General features: G+C 43.2%; 1 protein-coding gene and 1 long non-coding RNA gene across 3 annotated transcripts in view; one reads left to right on the top strand and one right to left on the bottom strand.

The window, feature by feature from the left end:
• The window catches only part of ddx19a (DEAD-box helicase 19a), a gene marked incomplete at its 5' end in the record, with an annotated part of 34,790 nt that overhangs the window by 1,351 nt on the left and 10,977 nt on the right, over window positions 1–22,462 (bottom strand). For both annotated transcript variants that reach the window (XM_079678210.1, XM_079678211.1), the window contains 4 exons: window positions 2,148–2,385; window positions 3,574–3,751; window positions 5,725–5,839; window positions 21,768–21,870. In XM_079678210.1, the coding sequence (XP_079534336.1) occupies window positions 2,148–2,385; window positions 3,574–3,751; window positions 5,725–5,839; window positions 21,768–21,870 (634 nt within the window). The remainder of the gene's footprint in view (window positions 1–2,147; window positions 2,386–3,573; window positions 3,752–5,724; window positions 5,840–21,767; window positions 21,871–22,462) is intronic.
• On the top strand, window positions 9,457–10,573 carry LOC307037378. The gene is made up of 4 exons (XR_013807661.1): window positions 9,457–9,573; window positions 9,976–10,044; window positions 10,220–10,318; window positions 10,455–10,573. It is a non-coding gene; the product is annotated as an uncharacterized lncRNA (long non-coding RNA).

Below are 22,462 nucleotides of genomic sequence, written 5' to 3' on the forward strand. Positions count from 1 at the left end.
TCATCATTTTGAGTTTTTAAAAAAAGTAATAATTCCTATGAAGTGAAAGTTGTGATTGTCCATTTCTTAACATGTTCCGTAGATACAGGATTCATTATTATTCACATGTTCACTCAACTTTGTGACATCTTGTTTCAAAAGTTAATTTATCTTTGCCGTCATTTTACTGTCAACAGGGGGATGCTAGTGAACTGTCAACAGGGGGGTGCTAGCGAAATGTCAACAGGGGGGTGCTAGTGAACTGTCAACAGGGGGGTGCTAGTGAACTGTCAACAGGGGGTGCTAGTGAACTGTCAACAGGGGGGTGCTAGCGAAATGTCAACAGGGGGGTGCTAGTGAACTGTCAACAGGGGGATGCTAGCGAACTGTCAACAGGGGGATGCTAGTGAACTGTCAACAGGGGGATGCTAGTGAACTGTCAACAGGGGGGTGCTAGTGAACTGTCAACGGGGGGATGCTAGTGAACTGTCAACAGGGGGGTGCTAGTGAACTGTCAACGGGGGGATGCTAGTGAACTGTCAACAGGGGGGTGCTAGTGAACTGTCAACGGGGGGTGCTAGTGAACTGTCAACAGGGGGATGCTAGCGAACTGTCAACAGGGGGATGCTAGTGAACTGTCAACAGGGGGGTGCTAGTGAACTGTCAACGGGGGGATGCTAGTGAACTGTCAACAGGGGGGTGCTAGTGAACTGTCAACAGGGGGGTGCTAGTGAACTGTCAACGGGGGGATGCTAGTGAACTGTCAACGGGGGGATGCTAGTGAACTGTCAACAGGGGGATGCTAGTGAACTGTCAACAGGGGGATGCTAGTGAACTGTCAACAGGGGGATGCTAGTGAACTGTCAACAGGGGGGTGCTAGTGAACTGTCAACAGGGGGATGCTAGTGAACTGTCAACAGGGGGGTGCTAGTGAACTGTCAACAGGGGGATGCTAGTGAACTGTCAACAGGGGGGTGCTAGTGAACTGTCAACAGGGGGATGCTAGTGAACTGTCAACAGGGGGATGCTAGTGAACTGTCAACAGGGGGATGCTAGTGAACTGTCAACAGGGGGATGCTAGTGAACTGTCAACAGGGGGATGCTAGTGAACTGTCAACAGGGGGTGCTAGTGAACTGTCAACAGGGGGATGCTAGTGAACTGTCAACAGGGGGATTTTAGTGAACTGTCAACAGGGGGATGCTAGTGAACTGTCAACAGGGGGATGCTAGTGAACTGTCAACGGGGGGTGCTAGTGAACTGTCAACGGGGGGGGATGCTAGTGAACTGTCAACGGGGGGTGCTAGTGAACTGTCAACGGGGGGGCTGCTAGTGAACTGTCAACGGGGGGTGCTAGCGAACTGTCAACAGGGGGGGCTGCTAGTGAACTGTCAACGGGGGGGTGCTAGTGAACGGTCAACGGGGGGGTGCTAGCGAACTGTCAACGGGGGGGTGCTAGCGAACTGTCAACGGGGGGGTGCTAGTGAACTGTCAACAGGGGGGTGCTAGTGAACTGTCAACAGGGGGGTGCTAGCGAACTGTCAACAGGGGTGCTAGTGAACTTAGTTTGAATTTAGTTTTTCAAGTAACTCAACTCGAACTCACTCACTCAGCATCATCAAGGTTATCTTTTAGGAATATGAGCATGTCCACATTTCCAGGTAGAAGCTGGGATGTTTGGGCGTTTACAAAATCCCCTGCTGTGGAAAGAACTCTCGCTTGGTACTGAATGTTGCTGGGACAGAGTGATATGCTTTGGCCATGGGTGACAGCAGTGGGTCAAACTGTGCATTGTCTCTCCACCACTTCAAACACAATACAGTGTTTTCCAAGAAGGTGAGGCTTATTGACAGGGGAGATATACATATACTGTTGGTACTGATCAATGTCTCTAGGTGTGTACATGTAGCCCTGTAAATACCATGTCCTTTGGTGTTATCTGTTGTTTATGTTCATGTTGTAACCTTCTTGCTGCCATGTTGGACAGGTCTCTCTTGAAAAAGAGATCGATGATCTCAATGGGACCATCTGGTTAAATAAAGGTTAAAAAAATAATAATATGTTTTTTAAATAGAAAAAAATTGCGGTAGATTTTGTCGGTCTCACAACGGTATTGAGACATTTATTTACCGCAATATATCGTTACATCCCTAGTCGTTATTGATCTTACACGGCAGAAGATCATGGCCTGAGCCACGGTCAGCCCTCCGTACAGGTCGCACAGAGCAGAGAACTTTTCTTCCTCCTCTCTGCAGAGGATGTAGAACTGCTTGATGGTGTCCAGCGTCTCCTCCTCTCTCCTCAGGCGGATGATGTTTGGATCAGGGACTACTTTCTCTGCAAAGCCCCACACAGAGTCCTCGAAGGTGGCCGAGAACAGCAGCATCTGGCACTCCTTCGGGAGCAGCCTGCAGGAGCAAGACATTACAAATAAGGGCTGAACGATATATCGTGTCATGGCGATGACCGCGATATGCGCGATATTCACACCGCAGGGACGTGCGGTTTTATTCATTTTTTAAAAAATGCTAACGCACTTTAGCACAGAATTCAAAATAAAGATACCCTTATTACTTATCGAGACTGCATATACAATATATCTGATTAAAGCTGAGGTTCCACAGATTATTTAAGTATAGTATCATCACTGAGCGATCCGATCTCGCGACAGGGGAAGCAAACAGACACCACACCACGTACCTTTACGGATCTTTTACGGGAGATCGTCTCACCGTAGCTGTCAATCTGATCAAAAGACGTGTTCAATGGCATTAAAACGAGAAAAACCGCGACTGAATCGGTTGATCCATAGGTTGATAATGTATCTGTGGCTTTGAAGCAATTGTTTATAATCCATAATTCCATTTTTATGTAAAAATCGGAGCACAAAAGTTAGCTGCTAATGGTAGCCACCAGAGTGTATGCAGCCTCCGGTTTTGGCTACGCGTCACTCTCACTCCTTATAGCGAGCCGCAGTGACGCGTCCTTAAACCCGGAGGTAAAGTTCTTCCGGTTCCTTCGTCAAAAACCAATGCAAATTCTCCATAGGATTTTGGAAAATAGCTCGAAATAAGGTCTGTGGTTGACACACATTTAAGAGAGGGATCACGTTTTGTTCAGCCGGATAATCTCCACATGTCAACCCTACTTTTATAATTTTTTAATCATAAATCTAGTCGCCAGAAGCAAAATGCTAACGTTATGCTATAAACTAACTAGTATAGCAACAGGGCTGCTGTGGCTGCTTTCTACAAAAGGAAAACTTGCGCGGCTCTCATGTCAGGGGTACTTGAGTGAGTGACATGCAGGCTCTGCATGCACAGCAAACCACCAATCACAATCATTCTTGATCAGATCACAGCCGGCCCCGCCCCACTAGTTTGCAGACCATCAAAACACCGGTAAAAAATGAGCGAGGCACAGGAGGGCAATACCTTCATCCGGTTAAATATAGTTTAAAAAAACGCAATATATATCGCAGGAAAAAAAAAAAAAATTGCGATGTCAGTTTTTTTCAATATCGTGCAGCCCTATTACAAATACATTCAATTATTAAACAAACCCCCCCGCAAAATAATAATAATATAAGCTCTAACCTGTGTATCCTGATGCTCTGGTCTCGATGGCCCTGCGTTGCGATCATCACGTCCGCCTCGTCCAACACAAACATGGAGATGAGTTTGGGATCGATGATTCTGTATTTACTGCACCAGTCCAGTAGGGTGCCGGGGGTCCCGATGACCACGTGCTGCTGCAGGCGCACCCCCCTCTCCACTGGGGGGCGATAGAGAGAGATATTATATATATTAATACACCTGAGGGTCCTGATGACCACGTGCTGCTGCAGGCGCACCCCCCTCTCCACTGGGGGGCGATAGAGAGAGATATTATATATATTAATACACCTGAGGGTCCTGATGACCACGTGCTGCTGCAGGCGCACCCCCCTCTCCACTGGGGGGCGATAGAGATATTATATGTATTAATACACCTGAGGGTCCTGATGACCACGTGCTGCTGCAGGCGCACCCCCCTCTCCACTGGGGGGCGATAGAGAGAGATATTGTATATATTAATACACCTGAGGGTCCTGATCATAGATATGTATAAACACTAGATGGCTGAAGGGGGAGTCGCCAGCGTAGCTCACTGGCGGCCATCTTGCCACAATCAACCGCTACTGCTACAGCTGTTGTGATTTGAGTGATCTGCACACAAATACTCTAAACTCACTGAAACATTGACTGATTTACAAACGGTTTGGTTTATTATAAACGTTATTAGCATGGCTATGATACAGAAGACAGGACATGTTGAAAAAAATAAGTTTATAAGTATGCAGTATCATAACTACATCTTTGATGTTTATAAAAAAACAAACCGTTTGAAAATTGGTTGAAAATGGAACAATCTACGGTTATTTCAATAGTGCACCAGAGACATAATGTCATGAGCAGTGTTGGGCAGTAATAGTAATAGTTACTGCTCTCAAAAAAGTGTATTTGTTACTAAATTATAAAAGTAACTAGTAATGAGTTACTCTACTTTAAAAATAATAACAATAAAAATACAAGTTTGTGTGTTGTTTTTTGCTGACTAGTTCTCTGAAGGCAACAGACTCGACCGTTGCGATGGGCAGCATGTCCTCAACAACATACCTGGCCATCTGTTTAGTTGACTCTGGGTGACATGTGGCGATTTGAAAAATCGTTTTTTGGCTGTTTAGATGGTGTTGCTCCATCTGGGTCACTGTCCGTGGTTGAGACGGTGGGGTCTTTGGAGACTAGTTGTATAGCCCCATGTACATTAGTTAGGTGCTTCAGGAGATTGGCATTGCTGTTTTTTGATGTGGAAAATGCTTTCTGTCCTGCACACAGTTTACAGTCTACTGTAATATTTTTTGCGTCCTCCAAGTTGCAAATGCGCTGCTGCTCTTGTTGATACTTGCATCTGCCATTGTGTGTGTGTGTGTGTGTGTGTGTGTGTGTGTGCTGGTGGTGAGCGTTGCCGTGTGTGTTAGCAAGTGTTTGTGTGTGTATGTTTCCCATAAGGCAAGACCCGCCCAACTCTGTCTCTGATTGGCTTACCCTGAAATGTTACCCCGCGTTAACCAATCATCACTCCCCTCTGGTTACTTTCTCTTTTCCATGGTGCTGTGAGAGGACATCGCTGTATTCGCCTGTAAGTTACATCCGCAGGGAGATTCGGTTCAGTTCCATCACATAATGTAACGCATTAACGCACCCATTTAAATCACAGTACCTATAATGGGAATGGTTAACTATAGGTAACTAGTAACGCCATTAGTTACCGCAAAAAGTAGTTGCGTTACAAAGTAACGCGTTACAAAGTAGGGTAGTGGTCGCCCAATGACCACCACCCCACTGCCTGATATCATTAGAACGCTAGGAATCTCCTCTTTCCAACAGTGTATACAACTCAAAATGTGTCTTTGGGTCAATGCGACTGATTTAGATAGAGCAAGTCACATATAAGGTGATCCCCGAAAATCCTTGATAATAGAAAGTGGATTTTATTTAGCTTTTTTCCCCACGGACCACCTGCAGTACCCTCGCGGACCACCAGTGGTCTGCGGACCACAGTTTGAGAACCGCTGCTCTAAGGTACATTTAGAACAGATACAACATTTGTGATTAATATGGACATCATGCGATTAAATATTTTAATCGACTGATAGCCCTGATATATATATATATATATATATATATGTGTATATTAGTACTCACTGCGGTTCCCCCTCACGGCGTAGGTCAGCGTGACCTCAGGACAGAACTTCCCCATCTGCTCCATCACCTGACCGATCTGCAGAGCCAGCTCGTAGGTGGGGGCGATGCACAGGCACTAAAGGGGGGCAAAAAGTCAAATAGACCTGAGTCCAGTGGTTCTCTGGTGATATATATATATTTATAAAACGAATGAGTCAAATCAAGCAATGTGATTGGTTCTTAGCCGTGATATAATGAGCGTATATCACGGGTAGAATTGTAGTTGTGTAAATCAGTATCCCTCCGCGTCTGAGAAACAGCTACAGCCGTTACATTACGTCCGTTACGAAACTAACAAAACTTAAGATGGAAACATGTAAGGTTAACTTGGACCTCCGGGCGGCCTCACTATGGAGGAGTGGATTGAGCAGTGCCTATCTCCAGAGAGCACCTAAACGACGACATGCTGAGCTACGTGAAGTAGGGGTGGGCGATACCACAACATCTGGATTTGATACCAAGTATTTTAGGGCCAGTATCGTCGATACAATTTTTAAATTAAAATCGTCTTATGTACTTTCATGTAGGGGAGAGCTGCATCGTGACATGCTTATTGAGCTGAATGCATCATAGACTACAGCGTTTCCCCTGGGATGGAGTCATAGCAGCGGTGCTAAGGCACGTGGGCCCAGCACAATGTGAGCCCGGAAGGCGTGGAATTTCTTAGTGTGTGCACGTGCAAAGTGCCAATTTGTTTCTATGTGTCTGTCAGCACAAGAAAGGCTCTTGAGGCCCAGTACCAGGGCCGGTTCTAGACACTTTGCTGCCCTAGGCGAGATTTTATATATAAATAAATGAAAAATCTCTACAAAAGACAAAAACAGAAACGTATTGACATAGGTAATATACGTTAAAATGGCTTCAAATGTATTCAGTATGGTATGAACATGTTTGGATTGGGGGGTGGACGTCACTTCCTCTAGGGGGGTCTGGGGGTATGCTCCCCCGGGAAGATTTTTTTTTTTTACATTTTAAAGTAAAATGCTTCAATCTGGTGCACTTTGAGCACACAATGACTAGAGACCTGATCTAGAAGGTACAACTCTAAAACACCCATATGAAAAAGATCGGTTTACATTTTAATAATCAAATAAGTATGTGAACATAACCAATAACCTTCCATAGCCAATAACAAATACATTTAACGCATTTTATTTTTGTTGTTCGTTCATATCTTATTTTACCCAGTTAACATTTATTTCTGCATGTTTTTGTATCTCTCCAACTTTAAATGATATTTTTGGTTTACTGTCCTATAGTATACATTGGAATGATTTCAAACCTGTTTTTATGTATCCTAATAATTTGAGATGTCCCGATCCGATCACGTAATCGGGGATCGGAGCCGATCATCTGGTTTTCAAAAGATCGGGAGAAAAAAAAAAATCGGGGATCGGGATTTTTTTTTCTTTTTTAAATACTTTTTTTTTAAAAATGTTGTATTCAATGTTACAAAACAAAAATGACCATGTTCAAGTCTTAAAGTCATCCTGAGACCTTAGTTTTGGTTTGAAATTACACAACATCATATATGTGTTGCTTCTTTGGGGCTTGTTTTCAGAGACCTGCTTATTTCTCTCAAATCTGGCAACAGAGTGGGCGCAGTGTCTAATTGTGGCAGTAAGCTAACGAGTATTGATAAGCTTTATTTTGTTTTGATCCAATGCTGCACAACTGAACTGATCCAATGCTGCTGTGAAAGAAAGAAGCTATATCCATGTTGGATAGAATATCCAATTTAAATAAAACAATAACCTTAAGGGACAACTTGAATGCTTTTTTTTCTCTTAATGCATTGCATAAAGATCAGATCGGGAAAAATCGGTATCTGCAAATTGTCAAAATCAAATGATCGGAATCGGATCGGGAGCAAAAAAAGGTGATCGGGACATCCCTAGTAATAATTATAAAGAAGTGCCAAGGTCAAAAATGTTTTTTCCCCTCCCAGCGCAGCGCCCCCCAGATCTGGCACCCTAGGTGACCGCATATGTCGCCTATGCCAAAAATTGGCCCTGCCTAGTGCATACTAGGGATGGGAATTTGAAAGCAAATGTATATTCGAATATTTGACCCCCAAAAAAAACAGTTAACCGAAATGTACATATCCTATAAAGAAAAATTGTAAAAAAGAAAATCTTAAAAAATGTTTAATAACTTTTGGAAATAAATAAATACATGTTCAAATAAGTATAGAAACCAAGTCGAATCTGTCAAATGTATTGAACTGGTGATCACAGTTTGACAGCTATAGGCCTACAGCTTTCATGTGCGGAGGCGATTCACAATCAGCCCAGCTGTAGAGAAGACCCTCTCAGCTGGAACGGAGGTTGCGGGTATAGCAAGGCATAGTATGTATATAAGTTTAATTTGGCATAGTTTGACCTCTACACCGCACTCACTAACCTGGTCAAAATATTTCCACACATTACTCCTTTTTGACGCCATGTCTGTTGTGTAGGACTCTTCTTAGAGTGTAAATAATTACCGGACTATGACTGGTAAAATATGTTGAATACCGGCAAAACTAAATCTCTCCAGTCGAAATGTGTATGTACTTTGCCGCCACACACGGTTGCCAAGCAGCGCTTATTGTTGTTTAGGCTGGCCACTCATGTGTCGCGAGTGTTGACAGGGGGGGGGGGAGCGCCTCGTGAACTGTTAGCGCCGGAACCTCGCAACGGCTGCGGAGCGCATTTGCGCCGCATTTGGGCCTAAGATGAGGTTTGAGTCTGCGTGATCTGCGTGTAGGGAGGGGCAGCAGCCATATCATTGGATCTAGCTAGATCTGATGGATTTGGACATAAACACGAGTGAAGTATAACCGGACGTGAGAGAGAGAGAGATCAGCACCTGCAGCTCTGCCCGCTGTGAGGGACCGGTGAGCGGAGCAAAACACACCTTTAGACCTGACACACTCAGCTATGGCACTTTCGTATACATTGAATTATTCCATTTGATCCTATGCATCCCTCCCAAAAAAACTTCTAAAAATATTCATAACTCATATTCGAATGCCTGAATAATTATTCGATTAATCGGTCCCATCACTAGTACATACAGTGACAATGTCTCAAGATTTAGCAAAAATACACCTTTATTGAACATACAGTAACACAAATACTACAAATCCACATAAAGAATCACAAATGAAAACGGGTCTCCACTTATTATTATTTTAATAAAACATAAACTATTTGTATATAGGGGAAACACTGGACTACATCTGAATCAATTTTCATGATTAAAGGCAGCGTTTTACTTTTGCAAATTTAAAGTGAAACATGAAAAATAACAATACAAAGTGGCCACAGCAGCAACCTGCCTTCTTGCACACATCACAGCTCGCCAAGTGTTCATTGACAGAGATGTGTGGATGCAGGGCCGGCCCGCCGCACTGGCGTTATAAATGTTCGCCTAGGGCGCTGAACTGTAGAGGGAGCGCAGGGGTGCAGTCCAGATTTAAAAAAAATAAATAAAATTTAATAGGCCTATGTATATTTTTTTATTTTTGTAGGCGCCCCCCAGATTCCTTTTTTTTAGGCGCCGCTCAGATCAGGATTCATTTGTTTTTTTGAGAATATGAAAAATAAAACTTAGGGGCGCCCCAACAATGCACCACCCCTCTCTATGTTTTCTTTGGTTCTGTCCATTTGTGTTTCGCGTGTCGCGCGCACCCGCGTTCCCGTTTTGAACGAGAATTAGAACTTCACTGTCACAACATGAAGCGGGGCAACCCCAACAAAAAGCCGTCTGGGGCGCATTGGAAAAGGCGAAGAAAGAGAGAGGAGGAAAAACTCCAGGAAAACAGAGGTATGTCTGATGACTGTTTGTGTTTATTGGCATTTTTCAAGCAACGGTATAAAGCTAGCTAGCTAACGTTAGCTAATGATAGCAGCTGATATATAGTATGATAGAAGCTAGCAGATGAGCTGCTTTACCATCTAGCTTGATAGCTCTTTTTACACCAACTGCACTGTGTGGTTTTTCTTGTATTCTTTATATATATTTATTATCATTAAAGCTATCTATTTTGTTCCATCTTTAGCTTACTAATGGACACAAAATAATTCTGCTAAATCATTAACTAGCTAGGTTATCACTTAAAAAATATATTTTGCATATTTGGGCACAGGAAATTATGTCAGCTAGTCTGAACTGCTCAGTATTATTGCAGATAGATACCTACTACATTATTCTCTGTGTAATTTCCAGGTGCATTGTTAAAATATCTGGGTAATACCACTGCACAACCTGAGTCTACTGCATCACTGCCTGTAGCAGGTGAGTTCAGTCAAGTTTTTTGTGATATTGCCTGTTGAGTTTATTAGGGTTGTGGGTAGTTCATACACATGTTCACACCTGCACATTACAATAGCACCTATATCACTTATAATGTACATGTTAATGTAAAACAGTGGGTGTCTGACTGTATCCATGCATGTTCGACTGTCTGCAGGTGAAAACGTATCACTACTACCTGTCCCAAGTGAACCTGCTGCTACACAATCTGCAGGAGAGACATTGGTCCCGAGTACCACAACACAGTCTGCAGCACGTGAGTCCAGTTTATTATTGCACATTACAATAGCACTTCTCTTACTAATAATGTACATGTTAATGTAAAACACACACACACACACACACACACAGTGGGTGTCCGACTGTATCCATGCATGTTTGATTGTCTGCAGGTGAAAACATATCACGACCTGTCCCAAGTGAACCTGCTGCTACACAATCTGCAGGGGAAACATTGATCCCGAGTACCACAACACAGTCTGCAGCACGTGACGCCACAAAGGCAGCAGCTGTTGACCCTGCCGACTGGCAATCCATGTCTGATAAGGTAAGAACAGAGTTTGTGAGCAGAGGACCCTATCAGGCAAAACCACTCTTCATTTTTCCAAAAAGACAGGATGGGAGAAGCTGCCACCACCAATACTTTTATAGAAAACTGGTAAATGGGGAAAGAATCAAGAGAAGCTGGCTATTGTACTCACAGAAAAACGACAGCCTTTAGTGTTTTTGCTGCAAGCTGTTCTCCCAGAAGGAATACAAATTAATCAGTGCAGGACTAAATGACTGGAAAAATTGCCACCAATTACTGAAAACACACGAGAACACTCCAGAACATACTAAACACATGAAATCATGGAAAGAGTTAGAGTTTCGATTACAAAAGGGGCAAACTATTGATAGGACTGAGATGGCGCTTACAGACATAGAAAGGAAGAGATGGCGTGAGGTGGTAACAAGGTTGGTCGCCATCATTCAATCATTAGCTGAGAGAAACATGGGCCTCAGGGGAACATGTGACACACTCAACAAACCCAACAATGGCAACTTCCTTAAAGAAGTGGAGCTGATGGCAATGTTTGACCCTGTAATGAAAGAACACGTTGCTAAAGTCAAAAGGGGTGCAAGCCTATCTCGGAAAAAATATTCAAAATGAACTCATTGAATGTATCGGTGAGAGAATCAGTGCCCACATGATTGAAGAAATTAAGAAGGCTAAATATTATTCCATCATTCTGGACTGCACACCTGACATTAGCCACACAGAGCAGTTATCAGTCATCTTAAGGATTGTTACAATGGAGGAGATGCCACAAGTTAAGGAACACTTCATGGGGTTCCTTGTCGCTGAGGAATCAACTGGCGAGAGTTTGTCATCCCTCATCCTGGACAGGCTCCAAGAACTGAACATCCCCTTTGAGGACTGTAGGGGACAGTCTTATGACAATGGTGCCAATATGCGAGGGAAAAACAAATGAGTTCAGGCCAGGTTACTTGAACTAAACCCGAGGGCACTATTCGTGCCATGTGGCGCACACACTCTCAATCTGGTGTTAGCTGATGCAGCGAAAAGCTCCCTAGATGCCACTGGATACTTTGGCTACCTCCAAAAGCTTTTTACATTGTTTTCAGCATCCACAAAGCGCTGGGACATTTTGATGAGCCATGTCACCACTACCTTGAAATCATGGTCTGAAACCAGGTGGGAGAGCCGGGTCAACAGTGTGGAAGCTGTGCGATATCAGGCTCAACATGTTCGACATGCACTTTTGGAGGTGAGGGACAAGGCCACTGACATAATGATCAAAATAGAGGCACAGTCTTTGGCTGAGGAAGTGGGGTCCTACCGCTTCTCCATTTGCACTGTGGTGTGGTACGACATCCTCAGTAAAGTCAAACAGGTCAGTAAGGTCATGCAGTCTGTGTCAATGCAACTTGACATCGCAGTTGACCTCCTGAGAAAGACAAAGGCCACCCTGGAAGACTACAGAGCCACTGGATTTGCCTCTGCTCAGATCAGTGCTGAAGACATGTGTGAGGACATGGATGTGGATGCTGTCCTCAAGGAGAAGAGGCTGAGGTCAACCAAGAGGCAGTTCTCTTATGAATCACCTGATGAGCCAATGGCCAATGCCCTAAAAAAGATGGAAGTTACATTTTTCAACAGGGTGGTTGATGTTTGCATCACTTCCCTCAATGAGCGTTTTGAACACCTGGAAGAAGTTCAGGCAAAGTTTGGGGTGCTTGTCAACTTCCCCGAACTGCCCAGAAACGAGCTGACAAAGCAGTGTCAAACACTGAGCAACACCCTGAGCTCTGGCGGACAGTCAGACATAGATGGAAAAGAGTTGGCACTGGAGCTGATGAACTTTCCAACTCTCCCCTCACCCACAATGACCACCCTGGAACTGTTGGTGTTCTTGGAAAGGAAGAACCTGAGGGAGGTTTATCCTAATATGTGGGTGGCCCTCAGGATCGCAGTCACTATGCCAGTGACAGTGGCTTCAGCAGAAAGAAGCTTCTCAAAGCTGAAGTTAATTAAAACCTACCTGAGGTCTACAATGGTCCAAGAACGCCTCAGTGGACTTGCCATCATCAGCATTAACAGTGATGTTTCTCGTCAGCTGTCATATGAGGATGTTATCGATGACTTTGCAGCAAAGAAGTCAAGACGAGTGCAATTCTGAGTGTTTAAGTCAAGCAAGTCAGTAAGGTATTTATTTGTTATTACAATATGTGTGTTCAAAAACAGAAATGTAATTGTTCCTTTTTTGTATAAATCGTTTTTATGTATTTGTTAATATTTTTTCATTTATTTTATTTTATTTATTTATTATTACAATACGTGTGTTCTTAAGTGTTCTTTAAAATATTTCTATAACTCCTTCTGCGGAAGCTACTTGTTTATTAAAAGATGTTTGTTGAATTATAACTAAAGCAAGTGTGGTTTTTGTATTTGTGTGTAGGGTGGGGTGGTTGGTTTTTTCAATGTATACTATAAGACAGTAAACAAAAAATATCGTTTAAAAACTGGAGATAAAAATATGAATACATAAATGAGTGTTAACTAGGTCAAATAAGATATGAATGAACAACAAAAATAAAATAAGTTACATTTATTGGCTATGGTAGGTTATTGGTTATTGGTAAGCCTTTTTGCCTATGTCAATAAGTTTCTGTTTTTGTAGTGTATTCGTCTTTTGTAGAGATTTTTAATTTGTTCTTTATATATTCTATGGGGGGGGGGGGGCGCCAGCTAAAATCTCGCCTAGGGCTGCAAATTGTCTAGAGCCGGCCCTGTGTGGATGTGTGTGTGTGTGTGTGAGAGAGAGACTGAGAGTGTGTGTGTGTGTATGTGTGTGTATATGTGTGTGGATGTGTGTGTGTGGATGTGTGTGTGTGGATGTGCGTGTGCGTGTGCGTGCGCGTGCGTTGCACTCGCGAGTCGCTGGCTGCTGCTGGCTGCTGTCAGTCAGCTTGATAATCGGCGTTCAGGTGGGGTGCGTGCATGAGCCTCGAGGAGAGGGAAAAAAAAAGGTATAGAAGGATTGATCCTATTGGCTCTGGTATCGATATTTTGAAACGTAATATCGGAAGTATCGATATTTTGAAACGTAATATCGGAAGTATCGCCATTTTGGGATCCGCCGCCCCCTAACGTGAAGAGCAGGTAGACCAGCTGGAAAAGTACCACACATTAATGTAAATAAACAGCAACATTCACATTAATGTAAATAAACAGCAACATAATGGATCAAGCTCTCTGTCTAATATGTTCGCTAGCTGTTAGTGTTGTTGCATAGCAACCACCTGTTTCATGCAGAAGGCAACGGAGGGACTATTTTATTTTTGAACATCATTATTTACGAATAAAAACTATTTAAACTGGAGTGTGTATTTTTCTTTCATATTGCCACACTTGGTAACCGTTTTATAAAAGCAATAGCTCACTTCAGGCCGTGATGTAAGTATGCTCATTATATCACAGCTAAGGGGGTTGAACCACGCCCCTTAGCTGTGATATACTGAGCATATACTGGATATAATGACCATGACCATATACTGGATATAATGACCATGACCACGGCCTGTCGTGAGCTATTGCTTATATATAGATAGATACAGTGGGGCAAAAAAGTATTTAGTCAGCCACCAATTGTGCAAGTTCTCCCACTTAAAAAGATGAGAGGCTGTAATGTTCATCCTAGGTATACCTCAACTATGAGAGACAGAATGAGAAAAAAAAAAAAAAAAAAAAAAAAATCCAGAAAATCACATTGTCTTATTTTTAAAGAATGTATTTGCTAATTATGGTGGAAAATAAGTATTTGGTCAATAACAAAAGTTCATCTCAATACTTTGTTAGCAGGGGTCACCAAACTACGGCCCAGGGGCCGGATCCGGCCCGCCACCCCCCTTTGACCGGCCCCCACCCCCTCTGCCCCCCACTACTTGAACCGGCCCTATGAGGCAAATCCCCAAAAGTCGTCATGGCTTATTTTTTTCAAATTGTTTTTGGAAAATAATAACATGTCTGCGTTTGGTATTTTGTTGATTTTGTTTCAGTTTAAAAAATTATATTTAGTTATAAAATAAAATGCACTATATTTGCCGAATTGTCGTCACCCGACATCTTGGAGATCAAGTGAGTGACAGACAACGCACGCGTAGAGAACTGTCAGTGTTCAGGACAGCAAAAATGGCTAACGTTAAACGAAAAGTTGATAGAGTGCAGAATTTTCAAAGAACAGTGGACCAACGACTATTTTTTTGTTCAGTATAAGGACCGTGCCGTTTGCATTATCTGTAAAGAGAGTGTGGCGGTTTTCAAGGAATATAATCTTCGTCGTCACCACAAAACCCGCCACAGTGACTTTGCTAGCTTGCGAGGGCAAGCAAGAGCAGACAGAATTCGCAGAATGAAAGGCGGACTGGCAGCACAACAACAAACATTCATTCGCCAAACCCAGGTAAACCAGGCTGCTGCTCGAGCTAGCTTCAAGGTAGCTCACATACTAGCTACCCATGGGAAGCCCTTCACTGATGGGGACTTTGTTAAACAATGCATCCTTGCTGTGGCCGAGGAGGTGTGTCCCGACGAGAGAGGCAATCAACGGTGGGAGTCTCTCCACAACTACTATGACCAGGCGAGTAGAAGAATTGGGGGACAACGTTTATGAGCAGCTGAACGAGAAAGCGTCACAATTCAAGTTTTTTGCTTTGGCCATGGATGAGAGCAATGATGTGCAGGACACAGCACAACTGCTCATTTTTATTCGTGGGATTAGCGAAAGCTTTGAAGTGTCTGAGGAGCTGGCAGCACTAAAAAGCCTCAAAGGAACTACAACAGGAGAGGAGATTTTTGTCCAAGTGTGCAAAACAATGGAAGAGTTAGGTCTAGACTGGTGTCAATTTGCCAGCATCACTACGGATGGCGCACCTAGTATGGTTGGCACGACAAGGGGGCTAGTAGGGCGCTTGAACAGCGAATTCGGGGAACGAGGTCTCACCCCCCCACTACAAGTCCACTGTCTGATTCACCAGCAAGCCCTATGCTGCAAAGTTTTGAAGTGGGCGTCTGTCATGAAGGTGGTCGTGCACTGTGTCAACTACATCCGAAAAAATGGTCTGAAACACAGGCAGTTCCAGGCCTTCCTCTCCGAGCTTGAGTCTGCCCACGAGGTTGTGCTGTACTACACAGAAATCCGGTGGTTAAGCCCAGGCAAAGTGTTGCGCCGTTTCTACGACCTGCTGCCCGAAATCAACACCTTCCTGCAGTCTAAAGGTGAAACGGTACGAGAGCTGACCGAGCCAGAATGGAAATGGGATCTCGCATTTTTAACAGATGTGACTGAACTGTTGAACCACCTTAACGTGCAGCTCCAAGGCAAAGGGAAGCTAATCAGTGACCTGTATTCCCACATCAAAGCGTTCGAGGTCAAACTAGTGTTGCTTGTGAGACAGGTCGAAAAGCTGGACTTTACGCATCTCCCTGCCACCCAGAGCTACTGCGCTGAGAAACCACCTGTCACGTTCCCAGTCGAAAAGTGCAAGGATGCACTGGAAATGCTGCAGGGGCAGTTCAGTGTGCGGTTCCGTGAGCTTCATGTCAACGGTAAAGCAATACGTTTGTTCCAGAACCTCTTTGCTGCCGACATAAATGATGCCCATCCCTCTCTTCAGTTTGAACTAGCCGAGTTGCAGAATTGTGATATCCTTAAAGACGCGTTCAAGCCTGACAGTCTCATTGAGTTCTATGCTTCGCTCCCAGGGGAAACCTACCCAAACATCAAACAGCATGCAATGAAGATGTCCACAGTTTTTGGCAGCACCTACATCTGTGAGCAAACCTTTTCCCGCATGAAGCAAACCAAGAATACAACAAGGAACAGACTCACAGATAAACACTTGCATCAGACCTTGAGACTGGCTACCACTAGACTGCAACCAGACATTGAACTTCTCATCAGCCAGAAGCAAACACACAGTTCACACTGATACGGTAAGCACACTGATTTTAACAATTACTGATTTTAATTGCTATACATATGAAATGTGAAGGCTCTTTTTAATTTGCTACATGTGTTGTAAAATTATGTCACAGAGAAAAGCAGACCGCAGCATGTCTTGCCATTTACTGAATATGGTGCTTCTTGTGTTTAATCCGTCATCCCTCCATGCCAGGGCTCCAGAAGGCACTCTGAAGTGAGGAGAGGAGATTGCTGATCCCATCCCAAAGACAGCACAATTCATCAACAAGTACAAATCCAGCTCACCTACATATAGGCTACTGATTTTGATTGCCATTATTCTGGATTACTGTTGTGCTTTAGTTTTGAGCCTACACTGCTCATGTCCTTTTCACCTTGACCTAAACAAAATGTTAACTGAACATGCTCACCTGGATAGGCATAAGAGTTGGCTAGTTCTATTAGCCTACTCATGTTATTATAATTTTGATGTTTTTTATTTATTTATTTATTTTATAGGCCTATTTATTTGACCTTTATTAAGTGCTGCACACAATTATTATTATTATTATCATCATCATCATCATCATCATAATTTATAATTTTGAACTCACCTTTGCCAGTGTCAATCACCTCAACTAGGCAGATGTTTCTTACCTTGACAGCTTTGATGTTATTTTTATTAGAAAACAAATAAATGGAATATCTGTGGTATTTCAAATTAAAGCAAAGTGTGAAGACTCAATTGCTACTTTTGTAAACCACTAGTAAAGATGGTAAACAAATATGTGACAGGAATCAAGTGTTGATATAGTAGTGTGGAAGTAGTAGTGGGGATGGCTGTGCTGGGCTAGTAATCTCTTCTACACAATGAGCTGACTCGGCCCCGGCCCCCCATCACAGTCAGGAACAATAATGTGGCCCCCAGAGAAAAAAGTTTGGTGACCCCTGTTATATACCCTTTGTTGGCAATGACAGAGGTCAAACGTTTTCTGTAAGTCTTCACAAGGTTTTCACTGTTGCTGGTATTTCGGCCCATTCCTCCATGCAGAGCTCCTCTAGAGCAAGGGTTCCCAAAGTGGGGGTCGCGAGATGATTACAAAATAAAAATTGAAAAAAAAAATAAAAAATGGATTAATTTAATTGTTTTATTATTAATAACAACGTTTGCATGGACATTTTTTTCTTTGACAATCCACTAGCGCAGTGTTTCTCAAACTTTTTCATATCAGTGCGGAAAACTGAAATTAATTCACTAGCCCAGTGGTTCTCAAACTTTTTCTGTCAGGCCCCCCCTTTGGAGAAAAAAAAAAGTCGGGCCCCCCCAACACAAATAGTCAGGCTCAGTGGCGGCGCCAGAAATTTATTTTGGGGGTGCTGTGGGGTAGCTTGACGTTTCATAGAGGGTGCTCAAACATTTAGGGTTTCCCATTAATGTACCGGGCGCTACAGTGGAGTTTTCTACTGCAACAATCCCCACGCATATACACAGTGAGACAGTTACAATGAAGGCTTGATAATCAGCTCACGGCATAGGGTAAAGTGCTATTTTTATAGGTGGTGTGTGGACCTCACATAGGGGGGTCCGGGGGCAAGCTCCCCCGGGAAGATTTATTTTTAAATATTGAAGTTAAAAGCATCAATCTGGAGCACTTTGAGAGCAAAATGAAGAGATCTATGGATACATCTCACAACACCCATATGAAACAGAACTGTAAACAGATTTACTTTTTCTTTATGGATATTTTACAAATCACCCTTTTAAACGTTATTCTTGTTTTACTGTCATATAGTATTTCATACCTGTTTTTCATTTATTCTCTTATTTTTTTATGACTATAATGATCATATAATTGTGTGCCTCAGAAATAATTGTTTACATTAATCGTGAACAAACCGTTTGAGACACACTGAGATAACTTAGACTAAAGTGAACTATCTAAACACTGAGAGTCCTTTAGCTCAGGGGTTCCCAACCCCCGGTCTGCGGACTGGTACCGGGCCGTGGAGGTGTTACTGCCGGGCCGCGAAATGGCTGTGAGTTTATCGTAATATTTGCAGAATTAGAAATATTTAAAAATATTTTATCATTGTTCATTTATGCACAGAGAAAGTTACCGGTGCGCCAATAGGAAGTGGAGCACACAGGGGACAACCGTTTAATCGCAGACTGTTATGTTTATGTGGGGAAGTGGCAGTGCATACATTATTTGAGATATATTTCGAACTCGGACTTCATTTTAAGGACATTGCGGCCAGGGGTGTAGAGCTATTTTTTTTATTTGTAAAACCTCCTTCACTTCATGAAATGGCTGCAGCATCAGGAGGCAGCCTCTGAGAAGTGCAGCACCAGCGTGTACACACAGCCTTCACTGTGTTCCCCACTGCAGGCTGCTACGTTTCACACACACACACACACACCGAACGGCCTGATTATTACCCCTATTACTCGTTGTATGAAGGAAATGTCCGGTCACAAAGGCACATGATGTGTGTGTGTGTGTGCTCTGCTCAGCTCCGCTGTGTGTGTGTATGTTCGGTGTGTTTGTGTGTGTCCAACAACGGCATTTGTTTTCAAATTACCATGAACAGTAATTACACACATCTGGCCAACTCCATAGGTATGTGGGTGTTCCCAAAATAAGTTAGTTTAATCTTAATCTCGATGTAGTTCTAAATGCTGTCGGAGTGCACCGGAACGAACGCCCCGGTATGACGTTATTATGGCTGGCAAACAAGCCTAGGGGTCTCCCTGACATTTCAGTTATATCAATATGTGTACAGTGGTCCTCATTTGTTTTGATTGTATCCTGGTTTTAAACGTTGTTAATATGTTTTGGATGCATATTGTTCTATTATTTGTTACATACAATGTAACAGCCTGATATTGCCATATTAGGCTATATTATATTATATATTATATTAATATTTGTAAAGCGGTCCTAATTTTTTGTTTTAATTGTATCCTGGTTTTAAACGTTATTAATATGTTTTGGATGCATATTAGTATTTCTTCAGGCTGTTAAAAACAATTAGCCTCTGTTGCCACCTGCTGGTGAGTAAATATTAAAATCAGCTAAAATTGACAACCGGTCCGCACATTTTTTTTAATGTATCTGCCGGTCCTTGGCACAATAAAGGTTGGGAACCCCTGCTTTAGCTCACTGAGTCTCTCAGTCTGACAGGAGAGGACTCTCCTCCACTTTGTTGTTGAAAAAGCTCCTTATATCCGTTAGCGTAGCTCGCTAGCACCAGAAGCTAACAACAACGATCCCCGGTACCAGTGCGCTCTCTCTCTCTCGCTCGCGCACACAAAAGGGCTCGCTCCACACACACACACACAGAGCCGAGCTTTAATGAAACACAGAGACCCAGACGGAATAGTACTGCATCATATTATTTTCGAATAAATAATTTTTAAATGTATGATTTTTTATTTTTTACATTTTTATTTTTTACCATTTTTCCTCCTGGTCTCTCGCGCCCCCCCTGGTATGCCTCTGCGCCCCCCAGGGGGGGCGCGCCCCCCACTTTGAGAACCACTGCACTAGCCACAAACTTCAGACGGGCCTGGACGTGTACTGGCTTAAGCAGGGGGACACGTCTGGCACTGCAGGATTTGAGTCCCTGGCGGCGTAGTGTGTTACTGATGGTAGCGTTTGTTACTTTGGTCCCAGCTCTCTGCAGGTCATGGACTAGGTCCCCCCGTGTGGTTCTGGGATCTTTGCTCACCGTTCTTGTTTCTCACTTTGACCCCACGGGGTGAGATCTTGCGTGGAGCCCCAGATGGAGGGAGATTATCAGTGGTCTTGTTTGTCTTCCATTTTCTAATAATTGCTCCAACAGTTGATTTCTTCACACCAAGCTGCTTACCTATTGCAGATTCAGTCTTCCCAGCCTGGTGCAGGTCTACCATTTAGTTTCTGGTGTCCTTTGACAGCTCTTTGTTCTTGGCCATAGTGGAGTTTGGAGTGTGACTGTTTGAGGTTGTGGACAGGTGTCTTTTATTCTGATAACGAGTTCAAACAGGTTCCATTAATACAGTTAACAAGTGGAGGACAGAGGAGGCTCTGAAAGAAGAAGTTACAGGTCTGTGAGAGACAGAAATCTTGTTTGTTTGTAGGTGACCACATACTGATTTTACCGAGGAATTTGAAAATAAATTCTTTAAAAATCAGACAGTGTGATTTTCTGGATTTTTTTTTTTTCTCATGTCATCTCATAGTTGAGGTGTACCTAGGATGAAAATTACAGGCCTCATCTTTTTAAGTGGGAGAACTTGCACAATTGGTGGCTGACTAAATACTTTGCCCCACTGTATATGGAACTGACCTGAGTCCAGTGGTTCTCTGGTGATATAGATAGATAGATATATGGAACTGACCTGAGTCCAGTGGTTCTCTGGTGATATAGATAGATAGATATATGGAACTGGCCCAAGTCCAGTAGTTCTCTGGTGATATAGATAGATAGATATGTGGAACTGACCTGAGTCCAGTGGTTCTCTGGTGATATAGATAGATATATGGAACTGACCTGAGTCCAGTGGTTCTCTGGTGATATAGATGGATAGATATATGGAACTGGCCCAAGTCCAGTAGTTCTCTGGTGATATAGATGGATAGATATATGGAACTGGCCTGAGTCCAGTGGTTCTCTGGTGATATAGATAGATATATGGAACTGACCTGAGTCCAGTGGTTATCTGGTGATATTGATAGATAGATATATGGAACTGACCTGAGTCCAGTGGTTCTCTGGTGATATAGATGGATAGATATATGGAACTGACCTGAGTCCAGTGGTTCTCTGGTGATATAGATAGATATATGGAACTGACCTGAGTCCAGTGGTTCTCTGGTGATATAGATAGATATATGGAACTGACCTGAGTCCAGTGGTTCTCTGGTGAGATGGATAGATATATGGAACTGACCTGAGTCCAGTGGTTCTCTGGTGATATAGATAGATAGATGTATGGAACTGACCTGAGTCCAGTGGTTCTCTGGTGATATAGATAGATAGATATATGGAACTGACCTGAGTCCAGTGGTTCTCTGGTGATATAGATAGATAGATATATGGAACTGACCTGAGTCCAGTGGTTCTCTGGTGATATAAATAGATAGATATATGGAACTGACCTGAGTCCAGTGGTTCTCTGGTGATATAGATATATATGGAACTGACCTGAGTCCAGTGGTTCTCTGGTGATATAGATAGATATGTGGAACTGACCTGAGTCCAGTGGTTCTCTGGCTTCACGTGGCTCAGCATGGCGAGAGAGAACGCTGCAGTCTTTCCTGTTCCTGACTGAGACTGAGCGATGAGGTTCTGAGGACTGAAAGGTATTACAGTCAGTCTGTGATCAATAACATCATGTTATTGATCACAGACTGTAAGGTACTACAGTCAGTCAGTTAGTGATACCACAGTCGGTACGTTAGTGATACTACAGTCAGTCAGTTAGCGATACCACAGTCGGTACGTTAGTGATACCACAGTCGGTCAGTTAGTGATACCACAGTCGGTCAGTTAGTGATACTACAGTCAGTCAGTTAGTGATACTACAGCCGGTGCGTTAGTGATACTACAGTCAGTCAGTTAGCGATACCACAGTCGGTACGTTAGTGATACCACAGTCAGTCAGTTAGTGATACCACAGTCAGTCAGTTAGTGATACCACAGTCGGTACGTTAGTGATACTACAGTCAGTCAGTTAGCGATACTACAGCCGGTGCGTTAGTGATACTACAGTCAGTCAGTTAGCGATACCACAGTCGGTACGTTAGTGATACCACAGTCAGTCAGTTAGTGATACCACAGTCAGTCAGTTAGTGATACCACAGTCGGTACGTTAGTGATACTACAGTCAGTCAGTTAGCGATACCACAGTCGGTACGTTAGTGATACCACAGTCGGTACGTTAGTGA

Source organism: Notothenia rossii (genome assembly GCF_949606895.1).
Source record: "Notothenia rossii genome assembly, chromosome: 4".
NCBI classification, from domain to species: Eukaryota; Metazoa; Chordata; class Actinopteri; order Perciformes; family Nototheniidae; genus Notothenia; species Notothenia rossii.